The 16,278-nt window shown below is 31.0% G+C and overlaps 1 protein-coding gene across 1 annotated transcript; it reads left to right on the top strand.

Moving 5' to 3' along the window:
* Positions 1–1,011: 1,011 nt before the first annotated feature.
* LOC112703552 (protein trichome birefringence-like 41) lies at positions 1,012–7,139 on the top strand. The gene is made up of 5 exons (XM_025755037.3): positions 1,012–1,872; positions 4,169–4,340; positions 5,431–5,606; positions 5,695–5,853; positions 6,641–7,139. Exons 1-5 carry the CDS (start codon positions 1,448–1,450, stop codon positions 6,933–6,935), a joined length of 1,227 nt encoding a protein of 408 aa, XP_025610822.1. The 5' UTR covers positions 1,012–1,447; the 3' UTR covers positions 6,936–7,139.
* Positions 7,140–16,278: the final 9,139 nt, after the last annotated feature.

The raw sequence follows: 16,278 nt of genomic DNA, 5'->3' as shown, positions 1-16,278 counted from the left end.
GAACAAAAACTAACTAAACAACCTCACATGAATAAGTTCAGCAAATTCAAGCGAAACCAAACCAAATGAACGGAAATTAAACTAAGAAATGACAAATTGTGTCAATACTTAGTAGTAGCATTAAGTGAACCTCGTTCAATTCATAAATGAACCGAATTTGGTTTAGATTTGAACAAAAACCAACTAAACAACCCTACATGAATAAGTTCAGCAAATTCAAGCAAAACCAAACCAAATAAACGTAAATTAAACTAAGAAATGAACTTAAATTTCCTTAGGAATAACAAATTTGGTTGATACTTAGCAGTAGCATCAAGTGAACCTCATTCAATTCATAAATGAACCGAAATTGCTTCAGCTTTGAACAAAAAGTCATAAACATTCAATCAGTAAAAAAAACACATTCAATTAATTTATGCATGCATACAAATGAACTCAATTAAAGTAAGAGATGAACCAAATTATTTATCAGAACCAATAAACTAAAAATACAGTTTTATTTGATGCCCTAGTTATGAAGAAAAACAACAAAAAATAGAATCAAAGAAATTTGATCTACTAAATGAATGAACTCAATCCGCTAAAGCTTAAATCGAATTAATATAAATGCGAGATTTGCAAGAAATTAACTGAACATAATAACAATAGTTTTCTTAGTACCTTGTGAAATCTTTATTCTTGTTTTTGTGTGTTTTTTGTTGATGAATTTAAATGCACCACCAGATTTTGCAGTAGTTTTCGCAGAGAATTTGAAAGTTTTTTGAGAGATTTTGAGAGAGATTTAAAATTCTTTTGTTGCAGTTTTGAGTTTGAGCAATGAACTGTTTTTCATATTAAAACGCGAATTGTATTGGTAACGTTTGGGATTTTTCGGCGTGTATGACTCTCTTTAATGAGAGTGGGTTTTTTTTTATATTAGACCTGCTTGGTTGGACTTAAATGCAAAAATATTTAGATGTGTAGTCCAACTATATGAATAAATACTGATTCGATCTAAATTTCTATACTCCTAAGAAATCTACAAATCAAATATTACCATGTTTTATAAATTTATTTGTTTTTTCCCTTAAAAATTATAAAGTTATTGTAAGCTCTTCAAAATCTTTTATTATTAATTATTATTATTATTTGAGAAAAGGGGCCCTTGTTTTCTTTTAAGTTTTAATGTTATTCCTTCTCTCTTCAATTCATTGCCCCGTCTTTCACACCGTACCATATATGACGAAGACAATAAAAACTTAAAAAGAACGCGTCACGAAAGCCCAGTTTTACCATCCCTTCTATTTCTATCCCCATTCCCCAAACACTTGCTTCCCACAACTTTCAACAATTCCTTCCTTACGCCAAAAATGAAACTAATTAAACTAAAAACATAAAAAGCGAAAGAAATCTCAAATAGTTAATTTAATATATCTTTTCCAAGAATGTCCCTTCATACATAAAACACATGCAACCGCACTCTCCTATAAATGCCCATAACCTCAGCAACCAAGATGTCACAAAAGAAGAAACTCTTTCTCTTCCCTTTTTCTTAGAGAGAAACATGGGTGACTGCCCACAACAATGTTGTCACCGTTTTATATTCTCCCCGTACATCTCCTTCTTCTTTTTCTTCTTTCTCGTGCTCTTTCCGTCCACGCAAGTAAACGGAAAAAGCACGAGTTTGAAACATTGGTCAGGTTCGAGTCATGCTTCGAGTACGGGAGAGTGTGATTTGTTCACGGGTACATGGGTGTTGGACCCGTCGTACCCACTGTACAAAAATGCCACGTGTCCATTCATACAGAAGGAGTTTAGCTGTGAGAGGAATGGGCGGCCTGATCGAATTTACACACACTATAGGTGGCAGCCACTTGCCTGCAACTTACAAAGGTAAATACCACCCTCCACTTTCCACTTTCCCATCCTTCTATTCTATCCTTCACAAACAAATATTGTTATCAATTATAATCAGACAGAGTCCCACGCACGCAGTTTTTTTTTCTATAAAGTCAATAGTAAAAAATAATACATAATTTATTATGTTTAATTAAATTATTATTTAATAATTTATATAAAAATAAAATTTTTACTCTGTTATTCATTTTTTTTCTGATAAAAAACGAAGGTTGTAATTAAGTTTTGGAAATGAATGCATTTATGACAATTATATTTGGAGTGAAAAAAGTTTCAGTTAAATACGGAGGAAATGATTTCTTTCCTTTTTTATAAAAAAGATTATATAGTAAGCATTTATGGGGGACTATCAATTATATTTGTATCAGTAATATCAGTAATAATCACTAATTGCCAATGAGTTTCTAGCTAGAATATAAATTTCATTCAAATCAAAATACTTTTTCTTAATATATTATGACAATTACTAAATAAACTCATGGAATATTTAGTAACTCCAGTCGTTATATTAGTTTATATATATTTCTAAATATGTTACCATTTAACTGTTACTACTTAATTCGAAGCGTATAAATATACACAAAGCAGAGCATGTTCGGTAATGATCCCCACCATACCAGCCTGTAAAAAGAAAAAACAAAAAACTGATGGAGGGAAAATTTTACAAAAGGGTTCTTTTAGCGGCGAATTTAAAGGTTGCATTCCAAGAGCATGTCTAGAATTGAATTTTATTTAAAAAAAATAATTAAAAAGTATGTTTAAGTAAAAAGGGAAAATAGATGCAATCAAAACTAATCTTTTTAATTCCGAAATATACATTTATATTTTAAAATTATAATAATTTTATTTATTTGACTTTGAATATTAATTAATAAAAATTATTTCATTCATATATATTTATGTAATTATTTAAAATAAATTATTCAGATATTTTAAATATAATAAATCATTTTAAATTTACCTTTTAATTAAAATATTCAAACATAAATTAATTATCACGTAATGAATCAGTTTTAGAAACGTATTAAAATAAATTTGTTTTTTTAACATTTCCAATCATACTCAATTACTCAGTGTTTCGGTTGGTTTGGCCATTCTGGCGTATCTTCACGTGCAGCTTGTAAAAGCACTTTTCGGTGTTGCAGTTTTAAAAATAGGTGCTTTGTTAACATGTCACTGACAAAACAAACACTAGATTAGATTTAGAATAACAAGATTCTCATATTTTAATCTTAAATTTCTTAACTAGTTTCTTTTGTCGTATATTTTTTATTGATATAAAATATAAAAAAGTAATTATTTTCATGTATTTATTAACAAAAATACTGTATATAATTATATATAATAATCAAAACAACTTTTAAATACATAATTTTTAAAATTAAATACTTTTAAATACATAATTTTTAAAAGAGGAGTGCTATTGTTAGGGAGCAGCAGAATTTGTGAAGTTTAACCATCATCAATATTTTCAATGGTGTGAGATGACATCTAATAACGTAGAATTAATTATTTTTTTAATGATTAAGTGTTAACCAAAATTTCAACAAAAATATTGATTCCTTAGAGTTTCTTTTTTCAAAATTCACAAATGTAAGGTTTTGATAATATTTATTCAAAATTTCATTAAATAATATGTGCTTTTTTTTGTACTATTATAGTATTATTATCTTCTTAAACTTCTGGATGGCTGCGAACATTCTTTATTTTCCGCTCTTCAAAAAAATATTACTGCGCTGCGCCACTTAATGGTAGAGTTGGCTGTCGGACGAAATTCTATTTTATTTCTTTGATATTTTCTTTACTCTTACCAATTCCCATATTTTCATGTTATTGCAATTAACCCTCTTTTAATTTGACTTTTGTCCTGCACCTTTTTTCTTTTTTATTCGATAAATTAGTTTTTTTTAATATTTATTAAAATTCTATGATATTTTCAAATGTTAAAAAAATTAATAAAATAAATGGATAAATGACAAATTAATCTCTTAATTATAGTTTTTTTTAGAAAATTGAAGACTATTTTTTTAACATTTTTTTAAAATATTACAAACTTCATCCAATTTATTTTATCAAACACTAATATGTCTAATATCTTAAAAGACTAATAATTAATTTTTAAAATTTTTTATTAAGAACAAATTTATCCAATCGCTAATTTTTTTTAAAAAGCAGAATATATATACCCTTTAATTCAAACATACAAACTATAACTAATTCAAAATGACATTAAATTATTGTTTCATTATTTTATTTGATTTTATTTTGTTAGATTTAATGGGCAAGATTTTCTGGAGAGGATGAAGGGGAAGAGCATCATGTTCGTGGGTGACTCACTGAGCTTAAATCAATGGCAGTCTTTGACTTGCTTGCTTCATGCAGCAGTGCCTAATTCCAATTACACTATTAACCGAGTTGGATATGTTTCTATATTTACATTCACGGTATGTATGAGAAGAAATTAAATTCAATTTCATTATTTCCTCTAATAACTTTGATTATATATTCTGAAAAGAATTTCAGGTATTTTAAAAATATTAGTGTTCTAAAACGTTTAACTATTAATGTCACCTATAAAAATATTAATTAGAATTATTGAAATATTAATATTTAAAAATATTTAAAAATTTTCCAATATTATATGATCTATTCTTATAATTAGTTTGTTAGCTTATCCTCTATGAAAAAAATATTTAATAATATAAACAATTTATTTCGAGAGTCGTGATCATCATTATTATTATCTGACTTGAGCATTGAAGTTAAAGAAAAAAGAAAGAATCTCTTAATTCTGGAAAAAGATGTGGGTGTAAGGGATTGTTTTGTAGTAGCACCATAAGGGTATGCACAATGTAGGGTAAGCAACAATGGTTCATTCAAAAGTGGTCCCTTTTGCTTGTCCATATTCATAAGTCACTTGGTGCAAATGGCTACCTTCCAAAATCACTATTGTTTTCAGGAGGAGAAAAATGTTTTTACATATTTATCATATTTTTTACATTATTATCCAACTTTTTACTACTTTTTTTACATGGATCTCATATTTTATTTAATAAAAGCTTTTAAATAGTACATAAAAATATTAATAATTACTATCAAAGTTTGACTTTTAAAATAAATCTTTAATTAGAAAAGCAATTAAAAATCTTAATGCATCTTCTTAATTATTTTTTTTATGCTTTTAATATTTTCAAAAAACAACATATTTTAAATTTTATTCATTTAAAAGAAATAAGAAAATAAATTAAGATTCCTAATTGTTGCTAAAATAAACTAATAGTTCTTTTTGCTTTTACTAGCAAAGTCCCACCAACTTTTATTTACTCAATGATGTAGTGTTAGTGTACAAGCTTTAGCAATCAAAAGGGAGTTTGAATCTTACAAGGATTGATAATGCTCTTTTTCCTCATCTTTATCAATCATACCAAAACTCCTTATTGGCTTGTTAATGTGTGATTGTCTATATTTCCTTTATTATATCCTCATTCATTTATATAATCTAATACCTTCTTTTATAAAAATAAAAATTTTCAGGAATATAATGTGAAATTGATGCTAGATAGGAGTGTGTATCTAGTTGATGTTGTAAAAGAAGATAGAGGGAGGGTGTTGAAGCTTGATTCCATAGAAGGAGGGAAGCTATGGAAAGGGATTGATATGCTTATCTTTAACACTTGGCATTGGTGGTACCGTAGAGGACCCACTCAACCGTAAGTTTCTTAATTCAAGTAATTAGTGGTTCATATAATTGCTAATACTTTTGTCATTATTAATTGAATTTGTTGTTTTGTTAATTAGATGGGATTATATTGAAGTAGGAGGTCAAGTGATGAAAGACATGGATCGGATGAAAGCATTTCAAAAAGCACTTGAAACATGGGCTGCATGGGTGGACACTAATGTAGACCCAACAAAAGTAAAGGTCTTCTTTCAAGGGATTTCTCCATCTCACTACAAGTAAGCACCTTCCTTTAATTTTTTTCACATACATAATTTTTTAATTTTGATGTTCTTTTACTTTAATATTTAAATTCTCATTTTACACTCCCACATTATATTACCTTTCAATTGCAAAAATTCTTAGGCTCATCATTTTGGATATATAAATTCTGTGTGTGTTGTGCATAGTTATAAAAGTGGGTGGTGTTAAACATGAATGTGAGAATAGTTTTTTTTAAACTATGAGGTGAAAAAAACGGACTGTTCGATTTCTTTATTAAGAAAATTAAGAACACAAGTCAGACTGTCCAAATTGTGTGGGAGAGAAAATGAAAGGATTCGATTTGTACTTTTAAATTTTTTTATTTTGAAAACAAAAATCGGATAGTCTGATTTTAATATTAAAATTTTTTTATTTGTCTAAAACACAAATCGGACGGTCCGATTTGTGTACTGCAAATTTTTTTAATTTTTTAAACATAAATCGAAAAGTCCAATTTGCTCTTGACACCACAACTACGTAAAACACTCATACACTCCATACACTCCATAACTGCGTCCTACACCATTTCCTCTTCTATATCTAAATTAAAAAGTGAAAATTCTTAACCATCAAATAAAAAATAAAAAGATATTCTATCAAGCTAGTTGACAAACAATTTGTTTCTTTTCATATTTAATTTACGTACTATTTATCTAATCCAATTTATTTTTACAAAGAATGAAAAGAATAGAAATGATTGTAGTAGAAATTAAAAGTTGCTAAGCTTGTGCATGACTATGGTATTATTATTTGAAATTACAGTGGCACCCAATGGAATGAACCAACGGCAAATAGTTGTGTCCACGAGACGACTCCGGTGGCCGGATCAACATATCCGGGGGGAACACCAGAGGCCGTGGCGGTGTTGAAAGGTGTACTGGCCACAATGACTAAGCCAGTAACACTTCTCGACATCACCACCCTCTCACTTCTAAGAAAAGATGGACACCCTTCTTTATATGGACTTTATACACCAAATGGCATGGATTGTAGTCACTGGTGTCTAGCTGGTGTTCCAGATACTTGGAATGAAATTCTTTACAACCTTATGATTTGATAGAGTAAAGGAAAATAATTCATTGATTATTAAATTATATTGGGAGGGAGGGGGTGGTTTTGAGGTTTTTTCTTATAGAAATTTTTATATAGAAAATTGAGGGGTGGTATAAACAAATAAGCATGCATTTATCAATGTAATAAACTGCCTTGGGCTTTAAACTGAATATTCATATTATTCGGAATACATGATACATTTTTTGCATATTACTAGCTACTTTAGCCAGCTCCTTCAAATTAAATACACCTTCCATCTCTCCCCCTAACATTTTTGAAAAAAAAAAATAAAAAACAAAAAATAGACTTGATGTAACTAAAGCTTATTACTGACATTCTCAACATTTTTAAATGGAAAATTACTCTGCTTTTAAAAATTGACATAAGATCAAATTCAATGATATTAGTGCAACTTTAAACAATGTTACATTATTTATCATTTACTAGCATTTTCACAAGTATTAATATTTTTAGATATTAATATAATTTATTAAATTAAAATAGTAAAATTATGTCTATATATAAATCACAATAAACACAAAAATAATATAGGATAAAATACAATTTTAATTCTTAATGTTTGGATTAAGTCCTAATTTTGTCTCTAGTAGTTGAAACATTTTATTTTTATCTTATACGTCTTATTTTATCCTATTTTAAAACTCTAGTCAAAATTAAAATTTTTTTTTCAAAAATACCATTTTCTCCTTATGATCTTTTTTTATAGATAATAGCAAAAATCATAATTGTATTGGTCATGATGGTGGTTAATGTAATTTCTATAAAAATGACAAAAGAATAAGAGAAATAAAAAAATAATAATAGAAGAAAAATGACATTTTTAAAAGAAAAAATTTTAATTTTGACTAGAAAATAAAAATAGAACAAAATAAATATTTTCAAACTAAAACGTGACCTTTTTAATGCTAAAAAAAAATTCTCTTAACTAAAATATTAAAGACTAAAAGAATATTTGATCTGCGACAATTGGTCAACGACAGACTCTTAAATGAAGCTCAAATTCGTGAAGGATTAGTTCTTAACCTATTGAGTTGGGAACACACCGTGGGAGAAACCAATCTGCAAAAATGATGAGCATACCTATGATGAGCAATGCCTAACCAATAAGTTCAATATTAGTAATAAATTAATAACTATTTTAAGTATTTGTACCATTATTTAGAACACGATAAATGACATGGATTTATATATACTGGTTCACACTAAAAATTCCCAATACTGATATATCTCATTTGAATCATACCATATATATGACAAGTGTTAATCCATGGCTATAACTTATTCCTACATGTTATGAATTAATAAGACAAGACATTGGAGATTGGAGTCAATGATTAATCAAGGAAATAAAAATAAAAAACGAGAATAATATTTAATTTACAGAAGATTCTTCAATTGTCAACATATACCATGAGACTTGCAATACAATGCAAGCACATTTGCATATGACATGTAACATGAACATATTCCAATGAAAGAAATTAAAAATCCATTTTCACAAAACCAGCTTGGCTCCTTTTGTCGGTGAGATTTCTCTCTCCAAATATATACACTAATATAAGTAAATATATATATCAATATTGTATCCCACAAACATGCACAGATCAAATGTATGAAGCCAATAATTGATGCCAGGCACTTCCCTGATCTACTTAAATCACTATATTAAACTAATTTCAAATATCTGTTTCAGATGGAATCAAAACAAGTGGAATCATGTCTTTTGTGATACTTCACACTTAACTTATTTATATTGTTTAGAAATTAAAAATTTTTGTTCGAATATGAGTACCAAGAGTTGTACACACTGTATATAATTCGAACTTTGTGTATATCACATGAAACTAACATAGGAAGATATATATAATGTGGTAATTAATAATATAATGCTAGGGATATAATCAGTCTAAATAATTTAAAATTGTCTTATTTAATATTTATTTATTGTATGGTGTATTAAATTAAACTAAAAATAATAAATTTTGACAATTTTTAGTTTATATTTTTTTGTTATCAAATATTTTTTATATGATTCGAAATTAGCAATTATGCGCTTAACAACAATAATATAATATTTAAGAGATATATAATAAAAAATCAAATCAAATAGTTAAAAATTATTTTATTTAATATTTATTAATTATTATTAAAATAATGATATAATTTTAAATATAATAAATATATAATTACGAATATTATGTATATAAAATTATAAATATTATATTATAATTTTTCTAGTATTATTACCGATTTAACAAATATTAGTGAGAATACATTATTAAATGGAGAATGAAAAAAAACAAAGGGTCGTTTTTCAAGGATAATGCTTATCTAATTCTTGAAGCTTGAATTGATGGTGTTTAGGCTAAGATGATGGGATGGGCCGGAAGATGTTGTGATGTGTGTTATGTTATGGCACTTTAGATTTGACTCATAGCCAATCCATATATAACTACAACTACTATTTGATTGGTATGAACAGATTCGTCACATTGGGATAATTATTGAGAGTCCATATAATTTGGTTGTCTATTTTACATTGTCCAACTTCAAGCAAGTGATTAATGTTGCATGTGAATGCAAATATCTAAAAGTAAATAATAATGTAAAATAAAGTTTTAAAGTGAGATAATATTCAATTAAGTTTGAAATAAAGGCTATATTTGTATTAAAATTTAGGAATAGTGAAGTGAATGTTAACATAAAATAATATAATAATTTAAATATTAATTAAAAAAAATTTCTAAGATATAGTTTTATTTGTTGTCTTAGATTTTGTTTGGTTAGTGTAAAATCCGGTTAATTAACGGCTAATTAGCCTATAAATGAGAATTTATTCTAGAAAGCGCAAAATGTGATTTTTGTGGCTAAATATGATAGAGGAGATTGAGACGAGAATTTCGGTACCAATTTTATAGAAATCGGACCAAGATTGGACCGAACGGGCCAAACCGGGCCAACCGAACCCAAAATGGGCCCTTGGCCCAACATAACTAAATCAAAATCCTAGTTTTCAGCATTCTCTCTCCTCACTAAATACACTCACATGCTGAAAATGGAGGCCATGGAGGGAAGAACACTCTCTCAAGTTCTTTCTCTCACTTGATCTTCAAACCACCATAACTTTTGATTTAGAGCTCCGATTGCCGCACCGTTTGTGGCCACGCGTTCACCGCGGAGAGCTCTACAAAACTCATACAATTAATCTTGAGGTAAGCCACGTTTTGATCTTCGAAATTCCAGCCTTGTTTTCGAGTTTTATGAGCAAAAATGTTAAGATTTTGGGTTCTTTGATGTTATAAGACCCAACTCTCTTAAAGGAGAAGGTTAATCTTGTCTCCTTGGACCTTGGGTGTGGTAAGATTCTCAACCCTAGTGTAATTTGTTGATTCTATGATGTTTGGGTATTGAGATGTTATGTATGGGTATGATGATTGTGGCTTAGGTTGTGTATATGTGAATATTGGAGCTTGATTGGTGATTTTGAAAAGTTTGAAAAAGGGATTTGGTGGTGAAAAATCTGTTCTTGGAGGTATTGAGGCCTTGAGAGCTTGTGGATAAGTGGTTTGGAAGTGCTCCGGTTGAGCTTGGAAAATCGGCTAAGGTATAGTTTCGGTTTCCTGTATCTAATATGTAATGTGGTAGGAAATACTTAGGCTAGAGGCCCTAAGATAGGCATTGAATGGTTGATGTTATTGAATGATTGAGATATATGATGTGGTCATATATGTAATGATGATTATTGATGCCTTGGTGGTATGATGTATGAGAAATATGCATGTTGTGATATATGCTTGATGATTGGTTATGGTTGAATTGTGGGTTGAACCATGTTGATGGTGAGTATGATATTGATTGTGTACAATGATGATTTATTGGAATTGGTGTTGTTGAGAATTGGCATGAGGAAGAGTATATGATATGTCAATATGTTTGAGTTTGAGCCACTTGGGTGAAGTAGGTTAAAATGATGAGATAGTGATTTTGTAAATTGTGGTAAAGTGTCAATGTGTGAGTTGAGGAGGCTTGATGTTGAAATTGATATATTTTGATTGATTTCAAAGAAAAGGGATGAAAATGGCATGTTTTGATTGATTTTGAAAAGAGTTGAATATGGCTTGTTTTGAAAATGGCATGTTGTGGTTTTGTATGAAAAACATGGTTTTTGGGCATACTTTGACGGGACATAACTTGGACTACGAATCTCTGTTTTGTACCAAATCTATTTAGAAATGAAATTGGATCCGGGATGTCTCTGCCGTTCAAAGAACGGGTGAAAAACGATTTAAAATGAGGAAGTTATGTCCGTCGGAAGATTGGGGGTTGAAACTGTGAATTCTACAGCTTTTAACTTAGAAAATTTTTTAGCAGAATGACCCCCCACGCGTAGGCGCACTTGGCGTGTACGCGCCGTTCTTCTCGAAAGCGCCATCCACGCGTGCGCGTGATGTGCGCGGGCGCGCCGATGTGCTGCACCCAATGCCCAACCATTTTCCAGAGAGTTATGCCAGAACTGTGCCAGTTTTGTGCCTGGGGCACGAGAGTACCCACGCGTACGCGTGGTTGATGCGTGTGCGTCGTTTGGCTAGTTTTCAATCCACGCGTTAGCGTGCATGACGCTTACGCGTCGATGAGTTTTCGAGGCCATCCACGCGTGCGCGTGGAGTGCGCGTACGCGTGGACCTGTTTTCATCCCAAAGTTGATTTTTTGAGTTTTAAAAGCCAAATTTCATACTTCTAAGCCTGCGATCTTACCATTTATGTCTTAAATCATTATGATATGTCTAGCTATGAGAAGAAGGGCTAGTGAATGTGGCTACTTGCGAGTGAAGCAAGGAAAAAATGGATGATCAATGAGGATCAAGCATGAATATGTGAGATGCAGAGGATGGTGGTGGAAGTGCTTGTTATGCCATGGGCCGAAAGGCTGTAATTGTTGATGAAACGGTTGGTTATGGATTTAACCGTGAGCCGGATGGTGGATTATTGCCGTGTTACGGCGGGGCCATGATTATGGCTATGTATAAACGCATATATATGCTGTTGAATGAATTGTGAAAGTTGCACTTCCATTATCGGAGATGAGAGTTTCCCTGGGAGAAAGTAGTGGCTAGCCACCACGTGCTCCAGGTCGAGACTTGAAGCTCTTTTGACCCTATGTCGTCAGGGTGGCCGGGCACTGTGAAATTCCCGGACGAGCTCACCCCCAAAAATATTCACCAGTGATGGTGATGGATAAATATTCACCAGTGAGGGTGATGGATATGGATCATGATTATGATCAAGTTATAATGAGCACGACTCAAGTTGGGGAGACACGACAGAGGGACAGTCCAATGGTTAACTGCCAGGACTTGTCGGGTTGGCTCTATAACCGACAGATGATATCATCAGCCACTAGGGACAGGCATTCATCATATGCATGCTATATGAATTGTTTGAGATTGCCTATTTGACTGCATATTACTTGCTAATTGTCTAAATGCCTTACTTGTTCCTAATTGTATATTTCTTGCTTGATATAACTGTGTTTGCTACATTATACTCTTGCTGGTGGTTGGGAGGTCTGAAGGAATTGGAAAGGGAAGTATTAGTTAGACTGAAGAATCTTTAGTCAGATGTCCTTTATGGTTTAGCTTGTTTATAAACTTTGATATTATCTGGAGGGAGTTCTAGGATTGCCTTCGGCTTTCCTCTATTATTATGTATTATATATGTGGAAGCTGTTACCATGCTGGGGACCTCTGGTTCTCACCCATGCGGATTTTGTGGTTTTCAGATGCAGGACGTGAGGTTTCCCGCTGAGGCATGTTGGAGACTTCTAGATTTGCGAAGATCCTTTGTTCTCGGGGCTATGTTTTGGTTTATATGTTTTGCTTAGATACTTTTATCTCCATTAAATAATACAAACTGTGATGACTCCTCTTATGGGAGATTTTGGAGATTAGGTTTTATATATTTGTGTCCATTTGGGTTTCCTTTGGGGTTTTTCTTATTTTTATCATATGTATATATTGCTATGCTCGGACCGGTTATCTTCGCAGCCGGATCTTGAGTCTTGATATTCCTGTTTTTGACACTCCTTTGTATATATATAATCTCGCGTTGGTTTATCCTTGCTCGTTACGTTATCGATCGGAGTGTTGCGCTTTAGAGTTGCGATTTTTGTTTACCCCTTTTTCTAAAAAGGCTCCTAGTTATAATCAGTCATTCATACTACTATACGTACTAATTTTTATTTTAGAGGTCGTAATACCTTGCCATCTTTGAATTATGACTTAAGCATATGACTCTGTATGGTAGGGTGTTACAGTTAGTGTATCTAAATATATAAATATTTTATATATTTGTATCTATATATTTAAGTTTGACAAAAATAGATGAATAAAACACATAAAATTTTAAAAAGTTTATATATTACCTCTTGTTGAGTTTAGAAAATAATTTATTTTTAATTATAATGACAAAGCGTCCGCATCTTTGATGTTTTTCTTCTTTTATTTCAATCAATTTATTGAGAATTCTTGTCAAATCAACAATAAGTTTTTAGGTTATAAAAAATATTGCTTTGATTAGTTGAATTCATTGATTACAGAAAACTTTGAAAGAAAACTAGCAAAAAATCGAGAAGAAATGGACCGCTATTTGGGAAGGCGAAGGATGGAGAAAGGGAGCCTTGCCACAGCATGAGCATTTTGATTAGGGTGCAGTTTTTGAACAAATTCATTTGGGAATCGAAGCACTGCAGCATCTCCTCAACCTCATCCTCGATCTTGATTTCATCCTCAATCAATATCTCGATCCTCGATCTCCATCTCCTCGAACTCGATTGCACCATATTTTTTTTCACGATCTCGATTTGGGCCATCAAGGAGGCTTCGCGTACGACACGGATGGTTGGATACCTTCCAGAACCTCGATTCAAGCCACTAAATGTCCAACTTTTCATCATTCGCTCGGTCATTCAAAAACTAATGATGAAATTAATTAAAGATTGCAAGTAGATAAGAACAAGATTTTTGCTGGGAAGGAAATAATTAATATCCTTTTTATTAGCTTTCATGTTATATCCTAATCATTTTTCATTATTACTTTAAACTTTCCAAATTTGGGTAATTTCGGTTCATTACATAGTTTACTTGAGGTTCATTTGAATCCAGAAATTTACTGAGGAAACAAGTGCCGAGTTGAGCTTCACAACCGCTGCAAGGTACAAAACTCTAGAGGAAGAAAAAGAAATCACAGATGAGTTGAAGGAGAAGTGTTATCATTTGATGACACAATTAAAGGAAACCAAAGATATTATCAATGAATATGACACCATATTCATGTTGAACCATGAAGCACATTTGGAGGGATTAGACAACACTTCATGTCTCTCAGACCGTGACAAGATGTAGAAAATACGGTAAATTCTTCTCCTATTACATTACATTAATGATTTTTTAAAAGCTTTTATACCAATATATCTAGTAAATTTTCTTCATATAGGTGGTCAATGCGATGTGTATGCTTCGAATGACAGAAAATGTCGCCGGTTTGAAGAGGAAATATACTGCGTGCCAGCAGATATTGTGGTAAGTCAAATTTTTTATTCCTTAAGTAATTTACTAGTTCTGATAAATAATTCGATTCATCTACATGTAGAAATGAATTAAAAATGTGTTTTTCTTGCTGATTGAATGGTTATGAATTTTTATTAATATTTGAATCGAATTTGGTTCATTTGGGAATTGTGTTAGATTTACTTGACATTACTGCAGAATTGAATTAAAAATTTTCTTCCTGATTGAATGGTTATGAATTTTTATTCAAATCTGAATTGAATTCGGTTCATTTGGGGATTGGGTTAGGTTCACATCATACTGTTGCTAAGTATTCCTTAAGAAATGAATTGAAATGTGCATTCTTACTTATTGAATGCATGTGACTGCTAGAATATAATTTTCGGACTCTATGGCGAGAACTACATTGATCCAAAAACTAACAAGGCATACCAGATCAATCAATATACGGACTTTCTCCCTTTTTTTGACAGAAGAAAATTAGCATCACATCCATTTGTAAGTTGTGATTTCCAAAACTTCTTTAATAATTCTGTCGTTTACTATCATTTGGACTGAAATATTCTCTCATTATCCCAAACTTCAGTTGTTTGCACTGGTTTACAATGGAGGGCATTGGTAGTTCTGGATTGCCGATGTCAAAAAGAAGGCATTTTATGTGCTTGACCCCGTGAAGAAAAAGAAAAATGAAATACCTTAGTCAAGAATTACACTGAACAAATTTGTTGTAACTTATCACTACAACAATTTCGGCAGATAGCGGCGGAAATTTTGTGGTGCATATCACGGCGGTTAGGAGTGGGGCTGCAATCAGCCTTGTATTTAGCGAAAGTTTTAGAATATGTAACATCGGGTGAATTATCATTTTACATTTTGCGGCGATTTTCTTCCAACCGTCACAAAATGCGTATAACCACATATTTCAATGTTTTCTTTAGTAATAACCATCTGGGTATAATCTAGTTAAGTTAACACTTCTTTTTTAAACTATATATGCTTAAATCATTGTTACTTAAACTCGTAACACTCTTTCTAGATTCGTTTTATGTAAAAAAGTTCACAAGTTAAATAAGTTATATATGTTAACTCATGTGAACAAATTTACCAATAAGATTTTCTCGTTTAGTTTATTGTCATTTAATTTGTATTCAAACATAAATATAAAAGAAGAAAATAAAGTCATAGTCTGAATTTATAAAGTTAAAATAAAGTTTTAACGAGCATAAATTAATGTTACTCTTTTTTGAAGTTATGCGTTACTAAACTTAAATCAAGAAACTCTAAAAGTAGATAAACATGTAAAACTGCGACCCAAATCATTAAATTAAGGGAATCAACGTCACTCTTATAATAAAAGGTAAAAATTTCTCTTCAACATCGTATTGACCTGGCAAAAAATATTCTGTTAAGAATTTATGTGCTACACGTTTTACAGGATCTGATATTTTATCTCCATACCATGGCTTTTTGTTCGGATTAAAGAACCTTTTCTTAACATGTATATCATCTTCTCTTTGTTTATCTTCTAAAGTTTCATTGTCTTCTTCCAGAACCTTATTGAGATCAAACTGCATGGATCTGTCAATTCCAACAGAGGAGATATCATCTAAATTGTCTTCTGAATTAGATTCTTCCCCATATAAACTGTCAGGAACTATTTCTCCAGAATATTCAGGTAATACTAAACCACATGCATACAACAAAATAAGTATACCCAGAAGAAAGTGAGAACTCCCAAGTCATTAGATACCGACTTAGAAA

The sequence above is a fragment of the Arachis hypogaea genome, chromosome 7 (genome assembly GCF_003086295.3).
Source record: "Arachis hypogaea cultivar Tifrunner chromosome 7, arahy.Tifrunner.gnm2.J5K5, whole genome shotgun sequence".
Classification (NCBI taxonomy): domain Eukaryota; kingdom Viridiplantae; phylum Streptophyta; class Magnoliopsida; order Fabales; family Fabaceae; genus Arachis; species Arachis hypogaea.
The sequence above is the reverse complement of the archived record's forward strand: the minus strand, read 5'-3'. Positions and strand labels throughout refer to the sequence as shown.

What these genes read in the sequence shown, in the direction of transcription:
- LOC112703552 (XM_025755037.3), top strand. Translation starts at nt 1,448, where the DNA reads ATGCAACCGCACTCTCCTATAAATGCCCATAACCTCAGCAACCAAGAT. An exon ending in TTTCTATATTTACATTCACG is followed by an intron (nt 4,341 to 5,430) that starts GTATGTATGAGA and finishes AAAAATTTTCAG; the next exon opens with GAATATAATGTGAAATTGAT. An exon ending in ATTTCTCCATCTCACTACAA is followed by an intron (nt 5,854 to 6,640) that starts GTAAGCACCTTC and finishes TTGAAATTACAG; the next exon opens with TGGCACCCAATGGAATGAAC.